The 17,775-nt window shown below is 37.8% G+C and overlaps 3 protein-coding genes and 1 pseudogene across 6 annotated transcripts; 3 read left to right on the top strand and 1 right to left on the bottom strand.

The window, feature by feature from the left end:
• The first annotated feature begins 1,836 nt into the window (after window positions 1–1,836).
• On the top strand, window positions 1,837–4,667 carry LOC126595004 (uncharacterized). The gene is made up of 5 exons (XM_050261319.1): window positions 1,837–2,008; window positions 2,427–2,520; window positions 2,870–2,959; window positions 3,963–4,073; window positions 4,233–4,667. The coding sequence occupies exons 1-5, from the start codon at window positions 1,860–1,862 to the stop codon at window positions 4,365–4,367; spliced, it is 579 nt and encodes a 192-aa protein (XP_050117276.1). The 5' UTR covers window positions 1,837–1,859; the 3' UTR covers window positions 4,368–4,667.
• A 93-nt stretch (window positions 4,668–4,760) lies between these two features.
• Window positions 4,761–6,786, bottom strand: LOC126595003 (NAC transcription factor 29-like). Of its 4 annotated transcripts, none has more exons than XM_050261317.1 (4): window positions 6,533–6,786; window positions 5,565–5,897; window positions 5,169–5,470; window positions 4,761–5,057 (listed from the first exon to the last, which is right to left on the bottom strand). In XM_050261317.1, the coding sequence occupies exons 2-4, from the start codon at window positions 5,833–5,835 to the stop codon at window positions 4,920–4,922; spliced, it is 711 nt and encodes a 236-aa protein (XP_050117274.1). In that variant the 5' UTR covers window positions 5,836–5,897; window positions 6,533–6,786; the 3' UTR covers window positions 4,761–4,919. The 4 variants fall into 4 exon arrangements, with proteins under 4 accessions (XP_050117274.1, XP_050117275.1, XP_050117273.1 ...); XM_050261318.1 differs by having other exon boundaries at window positions 5,565–5,871; XM_050261316.1 differs by having other exon boundaries at window positions 5,565–6,280; window positions 6,533–6,785.
• Window positions 6,787–7,015: 229 nt separating this feature from the next.
• On the top strand, window positions 7,016–10,639 carry LOC126595005 (protein KTI12 homolog; annotated as a pseudogene).
• A 1,422-nt stretch (window positions 10,640–12,061) lies between these two features.
• On the top strand, window positions 12,062–16,626 carry LOC126595000 (probable methyltransferase PMT5). The gene is made up of 9 exons (XM_050261309.1): window positions 12,062–12,209; window positions 12,625–13,556; window positions 13,738–13,873; window positions 14,116–14,356; window positions 14,458–14,680; window positions 14,850–15,015; window positions 15,094–15,395; window positions 15,656–15,788; window positions 15,892–16,626. Exons 2-9 carry the CDS (start codon window positions 13,045–13,047, stop codon window positions 16,039–16,041), a joined length of 1,863 nt encoding a protein of 620 aa, XP_050117266.1. The 5' UTR covers window positions 12,062–12,209; window positions 12,625–13,044; the 3' UTR covers window positions 16,042–16,626.
• The last annotated feature ends 1,149 nt before the right edge of the window (window positions 16,627–17,775 follow it).

Raw genomic sequence — 17,775 nt, 5'->3', positions numbered from 1 at the left:
TTCTAAAATTTATACAACCAACCCTACTTAATGAGATAACGCTTGATTGTTTTTTATTGTTGTAGTATTGTGGCTGCTTTTGATTAATCTTCATTAGTCAGCTATGACATGCATATTTAACTCCGCATATTGGATACCTTTGGTATTTCGGTCTAAAGTGGGTTTAATCGTCGCCAACCAATGACAAACTGTATCTCACATCATTTGGATATAAAATAGGTGAGAAATATATGTAAACATTTGGAAGATGCTTTAAGTTTCGAGTTCGAATTCCTGCTCCTTCAGTATCGTTTGTGTATATAAATAAAAAATAAAAACAATACTCTTCCATAAAATATGGACTATAATCTAAGGAAGATAGTTGTTTGTTTACAATTAAACAAGTATTGAATAATTTGATTAGAAACTATCATGTAATTTGTTCCTTAATTAGGAAATTGTTTGGTCAAGTGTGTTCCTTAATTAGGAATTAAAAAGCTCATTTGAAAGTACTTTTTAAAATGACGTTTTTAGTGAAAATATTTTTGAAATCAATCATTAGTAAAAATACAAATAAATTCTGGAAAAGTACTTAAAGCACTAATTATAAGAAGCACTTCAAACGTTTTTGGAACCCGAAAATATTTTCTCTAAAAGTATTTTCAGTAATTTTAAAAGCACTTCAAAATGAGTCTAAAGTTAATTCAGAATGATGAATTCAAAACAATGCAATTTGTTTTAACCATACGAGCAAGTAAATTAATTTGGGAACTTTAACGAAAAGCTCCCGGTACTATTTACTTTAACGAAAAATCATATTTTTACACTAAAAAGTCAATCATGGTACTATTCACCTTACCCTTTATTTTGTTCTTACGTTAAAACTCAAAGTTTTCAAGTCATTTTCATTAATTTTCCTTTAATTTAAGGCAATATGATTTCGTGACAAAAAAATAGTAGTTTAGTTTGGCTTTAAGTTTATGCAAATCTATAGATTATAATGTTCTTGTTCGCCACCCCAACTGTTGAACCAATGCAAAGGCCTCACCATCTCCGCTCTCTCTACTTGTTTTCCGAACAAGCATTGTCCTCCTCATCCTCATAGACCGGCGGAGTAACTCCGCCCATCAAGTAATTATCTGAACCAAACAGGGACCATAATGTAAATCTAATCCTACATCATTTTTGCATACATGGACTCTCACTCGGTTTCAAGTATCTCATCCCAATTTAGATTAGTTTAAAGTATGATATTGCTTTGTGTGTGAGTTTATTTGGTTTTACTTATTAAACCAATTAGCCCATACACCTAGAGAGACTGGTTCAATGAAATCAACTTGAAGAAGAATTTCTCAAAAAAAAAAAAAAAAAAAAAAAATCTTTAAATCTTATAATTACATTCAGCATATGGTGATACTGTAGAAATGTATGCTTATTTTTAAAAAAAAAAAAAAAAATTGGCATATAATACCTTTCTCGGCTTTTTCACTGAGGTCAAGTGTAGTATTTGTTCAAATTAATATTTGATACGTGGGCTAATGTTTTAAAAAATGATATCGGAGAATATTTAGGCTAAACTACACTATACACCATGTATTATTGAACTTATCAGGGTAAGTCGAATTTGATCTCACACTTATATAAGAATACCATAAGACCGTAGTGTTAGTAACTTTTTATTGTACAATTTTTTAAATTTGAGGTGGGCTGAAGCCCAACAAGAAAACCCATAGAAGATAGAAATGGAGAAAGTCTACTCATGAAGGCCCAAACTAAGATCATGACCCCGATGGGCCCAGTGGGTCAGCATAATTCAAGTTCAAACTGAGGTGGATCCTAAACCTGTGAATTTCCCGGGATTGGAAAGGAAATGGAAGACGATGAAGAAGCTCCACCTCTCGCCATTGAAATCGACCAACCCCTGGGACCCTACTCTCAGCAGCAACCCAATTCATCTAGTCACAAAGACGACGACGTGTTGGTCTGTGTCACCGTCATCACCGGCTACCTCGGCGCCGGAAAATCCACCGTAAGCTCATTTCTTTTTTTGCTATATTTTTCCATTTTTCGGGAAAAGAGTAGAGCTTTGAGTGTGTTTTTGTTGGTTTTTGAATTGGGTTAATCAGCTGGTTAATCATATATTGAATTCGCAACACGGGAAGAAAATTGCTGTGATACTAAACGATTTCGGTGAGGAAATTGGCGTGGAGAGAGCGATGATTAACCAAGGAGATGGCGGTGCGCTTGTCGAAGAGTGGGTGGAGTTAGCAAAAGGTATTTGTTGCACTGTTAAGCACAGTTTGGTGCAGGCATTGGAGCAACTTGTTCCCAAAAGAAAGTTTTTGTAAAACTATATTGAAATTTGTATGTTTCATTGAAATTTATTATTTTTGATTGTGATTATGATGAAATTTGAGACGTGGGTTTTTGGTTTTCTTTGGTTGTAGACTTGATCGTATGTTGCTGGAGACTACTGGTTGCGAAGACTGTGAGTTGGATGAAAATCTAGAATCATCTGTCAAGCTTGATTCAAGTATCACTGTGAGTTCTGATTCGTTTATCTAGTTTGTTGCTGAGTTTTGTGTTAGTTTTAATATTGGATGCGTTACATGCCAGTGTTGTATTAAAGTTCTAGCAATTTGGTTATGGGATTTTGAGTTATAATATTATGTATTGGAGCACCATTGAAGTTTGGAACTTGTCTTGCTAAATGCTTACTTAGCTGCACTAAGTGTAGATGCACATGGTATGTTAGTTAGGTTCTGTCGGTTCCGCTGTTTTCTGTGTTTTAAGCACTAGCTGAGCTTCTTAAGTTCTTTTTCCAGAAAGCTATGTGATTTTATATTTATTATGTTAGTAGCAAAGGTTTATTCATCAATTTCTGTAACAGGTCGTGGATGCCAAGAACCTCCGTTATCAGCTCAGTGAGCATCGAATCTCATCTTCATTTGCTGAAGCATATCTTCAGATTGCATTTGCAGTATGGTCTCCTTATGACTTATTTTGGATGCAAAATGAAGACGATTGTATAATAGGATAGCTTTATGAGACTTGGTTTGTCGTTACTGGTAGTTTTACTCATATGATCTGTTCTATTGTAGTGCTCTCTCTCTCTCTCTCTCTCTCTCTCTCTCTCTCTCTCCGGGTTTCAACTTTGTATTATTATGCTGGATTGTATTGTGCTTGCTCTTCATATCTTATGAGTTTGGCCTTTTGTTGTAGGATGTTATTATTATTAACAAGGTTGATTTGGTTTCTCCAGAGGGTTCTGCGGATTTTCTGGAGGAACTGGAGAAGGAAATACATAGTATTAACTCACTTGCTAGTATCATCCGTTCTGTCCGTGGTCAAGTTGACCTGTCCAATATATTGGACTGTCGGGCCTATGATGCCACGGTGAGTCATGCGCATCTCCATTTTTTTGTTTGCTTATATTTGTAGTTCATACCGGTCTTCTAATAATATTCAAATTTTACTCAAAAAAATAATTTAAAACTTTTTCTTTCTCAGCATGCTACCCAGTTAGCATCATTATTGGAAGAAAGTCGCGCTCTGTCTACAAGTGATCTTCATGATAGTGGTGTCCGAACTTTATGCATTTCCGAGCCACGGCAGGTTGATCTTGAAAAGGTGTTCTTGTGAAATAGTTATGATATGAGTTGTTTGAAATCAAATACTGTTAACTATTTGGTGCTGTGTTACCAACTTTTCAGAAAGGTTAGCATTCATCATTACATTGTTGTTAGTTTGATTATTTTATTCATCTGTGAAAATTGATTGGACAATGAAGTTCTGGCAACTAAAATCAATTGTTTTTTTATAAACTGTTATATAAAAGCAACAGTAAGGAATTATTTACAATTTCTGCGGCTAAAACTGTGGTCTCAAAGAGAGTGGATGCTTATTTCTCGTTGCTGCAGTTTCCCGAAAATGAATAGTAATCATATGTATCAGTCATTATATCTGATGGTCTTGTTCAAAAGGTCCGTTTGTGGATTGAGGAGATTCTTTGGGAGAAGAAACATGACATGGATGTATACCGCTGCAAAGGGGTTCTGAGAATTCATAATTCAAATCAATTGCACACTTTGCAGGTACTGTTCGATATCAAATTATGCGACTGCTTATCTTGAAAAGTTGAGTCTTATGCTGCAAATACATACTTTGCAGGTTGATACTGTACTTATATGGTAAATTGTGTGCTATTACTGGGTCTTGTTATTTACGCAACCTTTTTTCATTGATAATGGCAGGGAGTCAGCTTTTGTTCTTCTCCACATTCTAACCGGGTGATCCAGGAATTTGCCTATTTGCATTTCAGTGGGCTTGAACGAATCCGACGAAGAATCCCTTGCTTGATAGGGCTTGAGGTTAGATATCCAAGATGAAATCTCGATGCATCAGATGCTGGAGCGAGAAATGGAAGAGGGTTTAGGGTTTAGGGTTTACAGGTCATAATCTAAATGAGAACGTTCTCGCCGAGTATTTTAGATCGTGCGTAGTTTGTTGATTTGGTCACAATATTTTGTTAATTTTGAAGACTTTCAATTATATACGGATTCATTATGCTACATTGAACTCTCGATGTTGTTTTGCTTGAATACTTATAAATCAGAATTGTAAACTCTTTCGATGTGTTATAACATGATGATGAGTGCAGATCGGTCACAAAACCTGTTGGTTGTCTATTCTTGCAATTATACGAATTCATTTTAACTAGAATTCTGAACTCTCTTGACCGGTTGATTTGTAATAACATATGAGTTGTGACACTAAAAAACTTCTCGATGAAACTTTTCTCTTGCGTCAAGTCAAATATTAGACCAAAAATAATGTATACATACTGTTCTGTTATATCTATATAACACTAGAAGAAAAAACATCAAAACAAAGGAGCTGCATTTGCTATTTCAATGAAGGACTAGGCTGTTTCTGCCATATCATTTTGGTTCTCCGTCTTTAACAGTGCCGGCAGACGCATATTTCAAAAGAAGCTCCAGAGATTCCTTTTTATAGTCGATAACGGGCTGATTCGAAACCTCCTCGTTTATAATTCGGCATACCACGTACCTCTCAATCTGAAACAAAGAGAACAAAAAATGTCACCCACCAAACAATTTTGGACAAAATTCACAACCTAAAACAAAAGCATACTAGAAGAACTTTTGTACGTAGTTTACAGTCCGTACCTTATTCCTAATGCTGTCATTCAGCACATGAGCAGGTACCACACGCGGATTGAGCCTGTATTCGTTCATGACAAAGGGAGTTTTGGTCCCGTTTGGCTCCTTCCCCTCGTAGAAGTTCATGACGGCTTCAAACCCTACGATTACTTCACTATCCTTGAACAAAACCTCATATTCGTCATCGATCACCTTCCAGTAACCACCGTTTGCAGCCGTCTTAATTATCTTCCCCTCACTAGCATCAAACGGTTCTCTATTGGCAAAGTAATAGGCCGCATTGCAACCAGCATTGTGTTTGAAGTCACCTGCGAGTCACAGAACGATAAGCAATCAGATTTGAACCTAAAACAGGACTGAACTCAATAGTCGTACAAAATAACAATCAAATCGGAAACTCACCATTCGGCAGCTGATGGGGATCATACTCGTACACATCAACCTCTTTTATAAGATCGTAGGTAGGCATTGCGCGGTCCATAATCTTGTTAAACAAAAAGTACACAACGATCTCATCTTCGGTGGGATTAAATCGATACCCTAACGGTAACTTGACCTCCGCTTCTTTCTTCCCCTCTTGGACGGTCGAACACTTCAACAGATCAAACCCCTCGTACTTGTCAGCGGACTGCGAGGACGCTGAAGATGACTGCGAGGAAGCTGGGGATGCCATGGAGGGAGACAAGGACAATGACGCAGTTGATATTTTCTGTCACGGTTTGAGTTTTGAGCTCTCTGAGTTGTGGGATAAACCTTCGTTTTTGTTAACCTATACATACACATATGCATGTATATATAGAGAAGCTAAGGTAATCAAAATAGGAATACGTAATGAATTCTAGCGCGAGTATCCCATTTTTTTCTGGATTTAAATACCCTATTTATGGATTTTGGTTTGAATTAGACGTAAAACAATTTGTATCCTATTCTGGTCTCAAGCTCAGAAAAGTTAGCTAAGTAAACCAATTTGGTGTCCCATACAGGATAGAAAATCTTCTTTAGAAGAACTAAAATTGGACTAGGGTGGAGTCAGATGAGATCAAAATACACCGGTCACACTCTCTTGCGTGGGATGACTTTCCATTGAGACACAAAATCCCTCCGAGTTTCCACACCGTCTGTCAGTTTTCTCACATCAAATTCAAAAACATGAAGTCGAGCGAGATCAAAACAAGCAATTAAACCAAATATTTATGCTAGATGACTCAAATTGAAATTACCTATCCGTACACTAAAGTAAGTTAAAATATAATATCGTACTGTGAAATGTTATCCCATGACATAATCAAAGCTCCTAGATTGACAAGGAAAGAGAGTGCGAGAATTAAATTTAAAAAATTTGCGAAGCCAAAAGGGGATGAAAAACTTACCGGGATTTCGTACCAGTCGGAGCCAAAAACCAGAGATAGAAAGAGAGGGGGGAAATTAGATTGTGAGTGGTGGAGGGGACGGTGGAAACTGCGTGTCTAGGGTTTTTATAGCGGTAGGATTTTGAGAGAAGACAACGGAATTTCTTCGCTTTTATAACGTCTTTCCACGAGATTCGTGAGATGAAATGAACTGTTACAATTACTTCTCCCACCGTCCCACGCAAATATTGTGTCCGAGTAAACGGAGACTTGCAGCCGTACCGAATCAAAATTCAAAAAAATAAACTGCCGCCGAATCACATTCCCACCGGTCCGGGTGGGGTGGGGTCTGGGTTGGTGAAAATGAGAAAAACTAATGGAAATGATTTGAAAACTTTGAGATTTAACGAAAATAACAAAATAAATGATAAAGTGAATAATATCGGAATTGACTTTTAATGTAAAAATATGATATTTCGTTAAAATAAACAGTACTGTGAACTTTTCGTTAAAATTTCCGTGGAAATATGGCACAACCGAATAATTTGTTTGAATTGACCCAAAAAGAGGGTAATTTTGTTTGAAATGTTAAATACATCGGAGCGACGTCGTTTGGCCTTTTCCCGAATCCCTTCTTCCTCTGGCGTTTCCGTGCGACTTCACTCTCTGTCTCCAATTTCAAACCGAATTGTTTGAGTCGTTTGACTCCTTCCAGTTCCATCTGAAATCGTCTTCTTCTTCTCGTCGAACATGTACTTTTCAAGCTCCGTATTTCTCGCTTTCTTCCATTTTTGTGCTTATGCATTAATGCTTTGTTAATTAATCGCTTCTTAATCTCGTTTTATTTGAGTTAATTTTGTCGATTCTTCAGTTTGTAGGGTTTTTAATTGTTGTTTTCGTATTAATTTCCGTAGAGAGTGCTTGTATGTTCGGTCTAATCGTTAATTAAGGTTTTCAGTCTGGAAAGTGGAAAGTGGGAGGCTTTGTTTGAATACTGGTTGAGAATTGATAATTTATAGTTTTGTTTTTTAATTCATCTCATTTTCTGATTTCGTGTTCGTTACCAGCTCCGAGAATGCCGATTGAATTGTAATTTCACTACAACTGAAATATGGTATGATCCCACATCGACTACACTTATGGAGTGTAGGGGTGTAGGGTTCTTAATTCGTTGGGTGCTCTAACTATTCTACTAGTCTTTTGGGTTTGGGCTCCTAACATTGGTATCAAAGCTTAGGTTTCTGATGCTGCGGAGGGAGCGATCTGGAAATGGCTACCTTAACGGGACGACCACATGGTGCGCTGCCATTAAGAGTGAAAATTACCAGAGTAAGGGCCGTCGTAGGTGCCGGCTTCTGAAGGATGGTATAATGTCTTGATCCCACATCGACTACACTTATGGAGGTGCAGGGATTCTTAAGTCCTTGGGACCCTCCCACCTATTGGACTAGTCTTTTAGATTGGGTTCTTCCTCTTGGGCTTGAGTACCTAACAAAATATTGTAACGAAAATCGCCTCGCATCTGAATATGATATCCCTTTCAGATATGGTTTATAGCTTTGTTTGTTGGAATATGATTACAGAACGATGGTGATTTTGGTTGATTCGCGCTTATCGTTAACAATGTGTATGTGAACCAGCAGCTATTGGAGAGTTGCTTCTGAATTTCAAGAAGTTGGGAATTATTTTGTCCACTTAGACGAAGGTATATTCTTCTGCAAATGGCATTGGTTGTGATTTGTGGACAACCCTGCAACGGGAAGTCAAAGGCTGCGCTCTCAGAGAATCGGGATCAAATCAAATCGTTAGGGTTATTGATGAGACTTCCTTTCATCTTGATCGCAATGATAGCTATGCCAATATGCTTGCGGAGAAGAATTTAAGAGGAGTGCTAAGATCTGAAGTCGATAGATCAGTGTCAAAAGACAGTATTATAATTGTAGATTCTTTGAATAGCATCTAGGGTTACAGGTACGAGTTGTGGTGTTTGGCTCGTGCTGCGACGAACTTTCAAGATCAGTTGGCCTTCCAGAACTTCGTAGGCTGCGACGAACTTTCATCAAGTTGACAGGGCATACTAGTTTAAGTGGGCGACCACCACCTTCTGATGCAGACAGTGCAAAGAGGATGTTTGTTGATTACTTGAACAGGGAACTGGAAACTGCTTGAAGGCGGAAAGCAAGGATGATGTTAAAGTTTTCGGGAGGTTTTCTTCAGTTATCTTCTGCTAGCAAACATAGACGAATCATTCCTGCTTCAACCGACGGGAAACTGGTACTGTTTTTTGCCTAGACATATACCAATGTCACTTATTCACCACATTCAGACGCTATGTGCTAGTTGGACGGCGGAATGGCGCCTAGCGCCTAGGTGGACTAGGTGAATTTAAGAAAATTTATCATAAAATTTATCATATTTCGTATAAATACGTGTCTGTTTATATTTAAAATTTATATAATTTTATCAAAAATTACATAATAGAATGACATATATATTATGAAATATTAGAACATAATGAGTATTCAATAAATCTCTTACAATATTTCGAATGTGGGCAGATCGATTTTGTTTATTAGTAGTTGCTGATAAAGTCTTTCAAGAGGATTATGGGATTGAAATTGTCTGAAAATTCTGGATGAAATTATTTATATAGTTTTGTTTTTTCAGGGGCATTATTTACACAGACAGAGAATAAAGCCTGAGAGCCACATGGAATTAAAGCTGTCAATTTTTTTCTTGAGCAAGAATCTTCTCTCTAATCCCTAGTAGAGCAAATCTTCGGGCATAAAATATAAAAAACAGAAACCGTGGGCTTAACCCACTACGATTGTCACAGCTAATATTCTACCTGCACCACTCTGGATCTGCAGGTTTGGCAACAAAAATAATATATTTCTTAACTAGAAAGGCTCCAAATTTGCAAAAGTAGCTCCACAACTCGTATCTTTATTTTATAGATAAACTAATGAAAAATGTTTGAAAATTTGGGAGGTGTTTGTTGTACCGAATTATCTTGGACTGAACTAGCTTAAGGGATTAAGCTAGACTGGCTTAGACTAGACTAAGCTAAACTAGCTTAGTGAAGTGTTTGGTGTAGTGTCGGACTAAGAAGCAGACTAATTAATAAACTATAATATTATATTTATATCTATCAATATTTTATGTATCTATTAATATTTTATCTATTTTATTTTTAATTTATTTTTTTCTTTTTGGATTCTCTTTCTTTTTTTAGGAAACATCCACCATTTTTCCACCATTCTCCCTCGTTTTCTTCGGCACACCGTCTCCCTCTCATCTCTCTTTTTTCTCCCCTTTTTCTCCCTGTTTTCTTCTTCAACGAAGGAAGCTATGCATTTTGCACCTAATTTGGATCAAAGACCAACAAGTCTTTCTTCTTGTTCCTCTAACCAGAGATAGCTCTCTTTTTTTCACAAAAATCCCAAATCAAGGTAATAGATTTCTAGGTTTCTGGAGAAGAGCATTGTGGATTTCTGGAGGTCTTTCGTTTTTTGCTTACAGATTTCTGGAGAAGTGCACAGCAACCCAAGGTAATAGATTTCTAGGTTTATTGCAGATTTTGATATTTTCTATATTTGGGATTTATAAGGTTTAATCTTCGAATTGTAGTGTTGTGTAGGGTGTGGATTAAGCTTATTGGAAGCTTAACCGAATGAATTCATCTCTGAAACAAAGAGGGGGTTGGGTTTGCGGGACAAAATGGGCAAAGCCGTTTCAGATTTGGTGACTGGAGAAAAGGGTGGAAGGCATGATTTGGTAACTGGGTTCACGGGAAGAAGGAGATATGGGATGCATGCTTGCAGACGACGTGGGCGCTAGAGACGGGATTAGCAATCTGCCAGTTTTCGGGGGGACCAGCTAAGAACAGCTAGTGAAGCTTTTAGTCGGTGCGAGTCCGACTTAGTTTCATTAAAGGCAGTCTTTGTTTGCGCCAAACACGGGCTAAGACTCCTACCTAACTTAGTCCAGTCCAGTGAGACTTAAAGAGGCCAAACAAATGCGCCCTTGAAGTTTTAACGATAAGGACAAAATAAAGGGAGATTGACTTTTTAGTGTAAAAATGTAGTTTTTCGTTAAAGTGAACAATATTGGGAGTTTTTCGTTAAAGTTTTCTTATTTTATTAAGTAATACGATGGTAACCATTAAAGTTGGTTACCAGCTAACACCTACCCAATTCCTTATTTTATTTTAGTTTTGAAAAAAACCCGGTTAAGCTCATTGGCTAACCTAGTGGTTGAGATGAATTTCAATTTTAGGCACATTCTATGCGACACGTTTTGAGTTCGATTTCTGACATTAGTGAATCACATGATGTTGGACAAAGAGAGGCTAAAATTCCTTTGAGAACTTTTTCGAACTCTGTAAAGGTGGACACCAACCGGTCCCTTTTTAGAAAAGAATTATAAACCCGGTTATGCAAAAATATTTTTTATTAAAAACATGTTGAAATTTTTATACAAACTTCATGTGCTTTTCCTAGTGATTCTTTGAAAAAAAAATGTTTCATTGACCCATAAGCGATTGAACATTGTTAGATTTTTCTACCAACCGTAATAAAATACGTTTTTAGTACTCAAAGTATTTTTACCTTTTCTAGATACAATCTCTAATATGGCCCAAATAAATCTCCAAACGGTGCCCTAAAGTATTTTTACTTTTTCTAGAAACAATATTCTTAAAAAGGAGGACAACAGTTAACAAGTTACGATTATCCACTCATTCAGGGTCTGGAAAAACTATGAGAAATTTCATCCTACCCGTGGCTAGAGTCAATTACACTCACCAACTAGGAGCATCGAACCTGACCTCTCATAATTTTTTATTTATTGAAGAGTCGCAGTCTGCGTCCTTATCACTAGGCCACTTACTATGATTTATTAGGTGATATTTTAGAAAAAAAGACTTCTTAAATTCATTAGCACTATAAATTTTTCTGTCAAACATAACAGAAACGCTTAAAACGACCACAATCAATCCCAAATGGTTGAGGGCTGGGATTCTTTTGGTTTGTCCATATGGGGTTGGTTGGTTTCCAAACGCAACCGTTTTCCATTTTTGCACTGCACCGAATAGATGTGACGTGTAATTTTCTTTTCCGTCCGGGAAAAAAAGGAAGTCAGGAAACATTTTGACAACGACGTGCTTGAAATAAATAGTAAAAACAAATTGGAATTATTGTGGAGGATTATCTTCTTCTGGGAGATAGTAATTAGCCAAATGGAGTATGATTAGCAATGAAAAATAGTGATTAAAACTAATTAATCCAGTTACCGTGACGGTTGAATCGCAGCCGTCAATTATATTCTTTTTATATCTCGACGCTTAGTTCTAGTGTTTGCTTACGTCATGGCGTAGGAATAAAAGTTATAAAACAACCAACAACCAAAAGTAATTTTTTTTTAAAAAAGTGAAAGACACAATAAATAACAATGATTTCCCATTAATTCAATTTCGTTATAAAATTAATTAATTTAATGATTGTTTTCTGTCTAAATCAGCGACCCTCTGGATCTGATTAAGGATCGAGTTATAAATTAAACTCCAACACGAACTCACAAAAAAAAAAAAAAAAAAAAAAACAACTAGAATTCCTATAAATTTGGACTCACATTAAAAGATAGACTCTTTCTCTGTTTTGAGGCTTTGAATCTCCACCCTTCAACGAACCCAAAACCGGTAAGCATTTCCCCAAAACCCTAATAATTATCAGTTTTGGGAAATGGGTTTCTGTTTTCGTTATTAAATTCGATATATTTTTTTGGATTTCATTCCTTTTTGTTCTATGTTGGATGATTGATTTGATTTTGCTTTTGATTGGATCTGAGTTGAAAGTTTTTGGATTTTCCATTTCGGGATCTGGGATTGGTAAGTGATCTGTAAAAATGGAAAGTCATGGCATTTATTTTTGAGCTAATGCTCTGTTTGGTTGCTGGGAAAAGGGTGGAAAATTGAGAATTGAATTTGGAATCTTTTCAGTAGATTCTGTTGTGGGATTTACTTGTAATTTTCTCAGCACCCAAATGGGAATTTATGTTTTAGGGACATTTATTGTTAGGAATTTGATGTTGTGGATCTTTGGATTTTGTTGCAGGTTGATCTTTAGCTCAACACTTGTCATTGTCCGTTTCTTTACGAATTTGGCGTTAAATTCGCCGTGGGAAGGTTTAGAATTTTCTGGTTCATAATTGAGTACTGAATTGTGTTGGGTTGGGTTGTGAACTTGTGATCTTGACTTTGTTTCTAAGTAAGGATCACCGATGGATTTACAGACTGATTTATGAGTCTGATGGCACGATCAGAAGGCGAAGGATTGCATATGTTGTTGTGGAAGAAGTGGAATTTATTGTTTCAATGCTTGTAGGAATTGTCCGGATTCACGGCAATATATATACAAGCTTGTATGTTATGGTAGGTTATGGTTTTCGCTGTTCTTGGAGATTTAAGCTGAAGAGCTTCGTAATTTAGTGGGGGTTATTTTGGAATTCTAAAGTTGGGGTTTCACGATTTGGACATGAGAAGCTCCTGGTTCAGTAAACTCTCCGTCATTTTTGGCCCTAGACCGCCACTCAATTGGTTACTCTTGTGTGGTGTTATTGTACTCGCACTAATTGCAGTGCTGGGATCCTCTTCTTCAAATACATTTGACTCTTTAACTCCCACTTCAGTACCCAACATATATACAAACTATAGGAGGCTAAAGGAGCAAGCGGCGGTTGATTATCTGGAGCTGCGGTCTCTCTCACTGGGGGCTAGTCGACAAAGAGAGCTTGGCCTTTGTGGCAAAGAAAGAGAAAATCATGTGCCTTGTTACAATGTTTCAGCAAATGTTTTAGCTGGGTTTAATGATGGGGAGGAGTTTGATCGGCATTGTGAAGTATCAAGAAATATAGAACGGTGTCTGGTTCGCCCTCCTAAGGATTATAAGATCCCCTTGAGGTGGCCAGCTGGTAGGGATGTGATATGGAGTGCAAACGTGAAGATAACCAAAGACCAATTTCTTTCATCTGGAAGCATGACCAAAAGGTGCTTCGCGGTTAAAGCTATATATTTGGCCGCTTTTAAATAGTGATGTCTCAACAGTGAATTAAAACATTTACATTTCTCAACTCTTTACAAATTGAATTAGTTTTTACGTATTTTTTGTTGCGAGTGAATATTTATTTCTGTACATAATTATTTTTTAACTTCTTGACAAAATATTTAGGTTGATGCTGCTAGAAGAAAATCAAATTGCCTTTCACTCTGAGGATGGTCTGATTTTTGATGGTGTCAAGGATTATTCTCTTCAAATTGCGAAGATGCTAGGTTTGAAAAGTGACTCTGACCTTCTTCAAGCCGGTGTAAGTCTTCTTTGTGAATTACAGTTGTAATTATCAATTTTTACTTCTCTTGGGCAGTGTGACTCTTAGATTTCAAAGAGGCTAGAATTTGTTAACACTTATCTCTGCTGTTGTCTCATAGCCCAAAATTTAAGATTGTGCCTGAAGCAAACAAACCATGCTACTTTTGCTTCTTGTTTGTGACACATGTAAAGTCCGACTTGTGCAAGATTTATTTTAATTATATCTACGTTAAACTACAGGTGCAAACTGTACTGGATATTGGTTGCGGTTTTGGTAGTTTTGGAGCTCATTTAGTATCGCTGAATGTAATGGCTATTTGTATTGCGGCATATGAGGCAACTGGCAGTCAAGTTCAGTTGACCCTTGAGAGAGGTCTTCCAGCAATGATTGGCAACTTCATTACAAGACAGCTTCCATATCCAGCATTGTCGTTTGAAATGGTTCATTGTGCTCAATGCGGTATTGTTTGGGACAAAAAAGGTAACTGGAATTTTCATTGCTCATATTTCTCCTTTGGAGTTGCCCTTTGCTTTTTCCGAATACCATTCCTCTCATGGATCCTTAATTAATTCTTGAATCAGATTGGATGTTGCTTTTGGAAGTTGACCGGGTACTCAAGCCCGGAGGCTACTTTGTTTTAACCTCATCGACAAGCCAACCATATGGAAGTTCATTGAGCATGAAGAATAGCATGGTCACAACAATGGAGGAATTGACCCTGAAAGTCTGTTGGACTCTAAAAGCTCAGCAATATGAAACTTATATCTGGCAGAAAACTGTGGATTCTGATTGCTATACATCTCGGTGAGGATCTCTTGTGGATAATTGTTAGTTTGACATTTGAAAATTCAGTACTGTTTAAAGCTTTGGCATTGAATTGCACTATTGAGCTAGTGTATTCCAAGAGCTCCGCTCATTTGTCTTCCACTGAAAAGAGCATTAGTAATGTTTTTCTTTCTGTGCTTTATTGTAGCAAGCAGGGTGCTCTACCAGTTTGTAATGAAGGGCACGACGTTCGATCATATTATAAGCCTCTCGTATCATGTATAAGTGGGACCACCAGCAAACGCTGGGCTCCAATCCGAAATAGGTCCTCTACTCCTCATCGATTGAGCTCAGCTGAGTTTGAAGTTCATGGAAAGTATTGTTCCATTATCATGCAGTTCTGCGCTTCATGTGCTCTGCCAGCGTATTAATACCCTTTTACCCTTGCAGGAGTTCAACCTGAAGATTTCTTTGAAGACTTACAGGTCTGGAGATCAGCTCTGAAGAACTATTGGTCTTTGCTTACACCCTTGATATTTTCCGACCATCCGAAGAGACCAGGCGATGAAGACCCATTACCTCCATTCAACATGCTACGCAATGTGATGGACATGAGTGCTCACTATGGGGGTTTAAATGCTGCTTTTCTGGAGGAAAGAAAATCAGTGTGGGTGATGAATGTCGTGCCTGTCAATGCTCCCAACACACTTCCTCTCATTCTAGATCAAGGTTTTGCTGGTGTTTTGCATGACTGGTAAGTCGGTTTCAGTCTCTTCAGAAACTCTGACTAACTTGATACCAGAAGATTTTTCTGTGTGGCACAAATGCACTGTTTATACGAGGAAAAAGAAATTTGAGAATGGTTAACTCTAATTAAGGCTGACAAACTTTGAACGTAAAAAAACTAGGACTCATTTGTGCTCTTTATATCCTATGCTCTACCCCTTTCTATAAAATTGTGCCTGCAATATAAATTTCTTGAGTAGAGTTGTCATGATCTATCTATCGGTACAGGTGCGAACCATTCCCTACATATCCTCGAACATATGATTTGTTGCATGCAAATGGGCTGCTCTCACATCTCTCTTCAGAGAGGTGCAGCATGATGGACTTATTCTTGGAGATGGACCGGATTCTGCGACCTGAGGTATTTTTATTTTCCTCTTTTGCTTATATTGTTAACCTTTAATATTTCCGTGTTATACGTGATATTGATCACTTTGGGACATGAATTTGTGGCCGTTTGGCAGGGATGGGTTGTTCTCTGTGATAAAGTGGGAGCTATAGAGATGGCGCGCGTGTTTGCCACACAAATACGTTGGGAAGCAAGGGTGATTGACCTTCAGAATGGAAGTGACCAACGACTACTCGTTTGCCAAAAGCCCTTCGTAAAAAAATGATCATTTTACCTCGGAAGCCATCATTCCGGACATGTACAATTGTTTTTCCTCCCTTGCTCTGGTAACTTCTCTCGTCTTTCGAAAATTCAAATTTGGCTTGCGCAAGGCAGGCCTGTCTCTTGATTTTAGTGGCACTAAGTTATCAGCCGTTGGACGTAGGCGGTTTAGAACGGTTGCAGGGTATTTTTCACCGAGCCTCAACTTGCGCGAGGAGCGATGTGGGGTTTGGGTAAATCACGAATTAACTGTCATTTTTGTGTTCATTAGCAGATTATGATCTGGCAAGAAAATGTGATTTGTGATCAGAATCCGAAGATCGTCGAAGGCGCTCATGAGTCTTTACTGGAGTGAGCATGTGGAAGCTGTAGAGTAGAATATTTCGCACAGAAGTAGCTGCAACTCGTATGTTTTTGTGTTAAGGCGTTTGTAGCAATTCATTCATCCGTTTTTTTTTTCTTCGTGCAATTTGTTCTTCTTATTTGTTTATTCATTTTAATATTTGTAAGAACAAATCCTTACTGTGTCCAAAAATCAAAGAGTTTGGACACATTTTCGTGTGATCATAAAAGGTGCTGAGTTGGGAAATACTGGAAGCAATTTGTTAATGTTAAAAAATTCCCTTCTTTCTTTGATTTGAGATTGATACCTCAACTTGCTCCCTTGCATATGGTAAATTTGCAACCCTTGTACATGGACAACACAAATCACATGACGAATTTGCAAGCTTAGCAGTAGCACACCACAAGCTATACTAGAGCAAGAATATCTCATATCATCAGGGTTAAAAGCAAGAGTATCCCATATCATGCTTTTTCCCTGTCTTTTCCTTTGGCCTTGTTCTTACCTGCAAGACAAGGAGAAAGAGAGCAATCAGTCAGCACTTGGAATCAAGCTTCCAGCCAGGAACTGACTGCCTGGAACCCCTTACCTGATTACTTACTTGGCATTGCTCTCGAGTACTCATCTTCAACATCTTATGCTTCCAGGGAAGATACCGCATCTGACTGAGGAACAGATAGGGCAAGTGAGAAGGATACAAGGAAGCATGTGGAGACAAGCGTAACAGCACACGTGCCGATACATCCACTACTCTATCAAAAGCAAAAGTATCCCATATCAGCAGGGTCGAACGTACTCTAGATTTGATGGACTTGTTTTGACCCTCAAATTCTTCAGTCGGCCTTATACTCTGGAGGAAACCAGAAAACCCTCCAGCCCAGTTCAAGAATAAGCCTGTGGAAAGTTACTTCTTCAAAAGCAAAAGTATCCCATATCATCTCTCCTCATTTTTCTTCTCTTTATCCTTCATGCTGCCTGCAAGATAGGGAGAATGTGAACAATCAGTCGGAGCTATGATTGCTTACCTTGTCTGTCACATTTTTCAGCAGATCCCCCAGCTCGGCGACTTGGGGGACTCCTACTACATGGTTTGTATCTCGCTTGACCAAGCATGAAACTACAAGTAAGCTTCAAGTGAAATTGATACATTACCTTGTGCATCTCCACCAGTTACAGATACCACCCCTGGATGGAGGAAGAGTACTTCCAGAGAAGATGCCACATCTACCTATGAGACAGATAAGGCAAGTCAAGACGATACCACACTCCGGTACTTAGAAGTTTCGTGGCTACGAGATCATTCTCCCACAATATTTCCTAATGTCATTTGTACTAAATCATTCACTTGTACTCACTAAAGGAGAGCTTGAACCTATGTACTTGTGTAAACCCTTC

This window comes from Malus sylvestris, chromosome 13 (assembly GCF_916048215.2).
Source record: "Malus sylvestris chromosome 13, drMalSylv7.2, whole genome shotgun sequence".
Lineage (NCBI taxonomy): Eukaryota > Viridiplantae > Streptophyta > Magnoliopsida > Rosales > Rosaceae > Malus > Malus sylvestris.
This window is presented reverse-complemented; position numbering and strand designations above follow the sequence as displayed.

Bases quoted from the DNA above. Each gene is read 5' to 3' on its own strand.
- LOC126595004 (XM_050261319.1), top strand. From the start codon at position 1,860: ATGAAGAAGCTCCACCTCTCGCCATTGAAATCGACCAACCCCTGGGAC. The intron at 2,521-2,869 runs GTGAGTTCTGAT...TTTCTGTAACAG, and splicing joins AGCTTGATTCAAGTATCACT to GTCGTGGATGCCAAGAACCT. The intron at 4,074-4,232 runs GTACTGTTCGAT...TGATAATGGCAG, and splicing joins ATCAATTGCACACTTTGCAG to GGAGTCAGCTTTTGTTCTTC.
- LOC126595003 (XM_050261317.1), bottom strand. From the start codon at position 5,835: ATGGCATCCCCAGCTTCCTCGCAGTCATCTTCAGCGTCCTCGCAGTCC. The intron at 5,471-5,564 runs GTGAGTTTCCGA...TGTGACTCGCAG, and splicing joins TCCCCATCAGCTGCCGAATG to GTGACTTCAAACACAATGCT. The intron at 5,058-5,168 runs GTACGGACTGTA...TCTTTGTTTCAG, and splicing joins ATGACAGCATTAGGAATAAG to ATTGAGAGGTACGTGGTATG.
- LOC126595000 (XM_050261309.1), top strand. From the start codon at position 13,045: ATGAGAAGCTCCTGGTTCAGTAAACTCTCCGTCATTTTTGGCCCTAGA. The intron at 15,396-15,655 runs GTAAGTCGGTTT...CTATCGGTACAG, and splicing joins GCTGGTGTTTTGCATGACTG to GTGCGAACCATTCCCTACAT. The intron at 15,789-15,891 runs GTATTTTTATTT...GCCGTTTGGCAG, and splicing joins ACCGGATTCTGCGACCTGAG to GGATGGGTTGTTCTCTGTGA.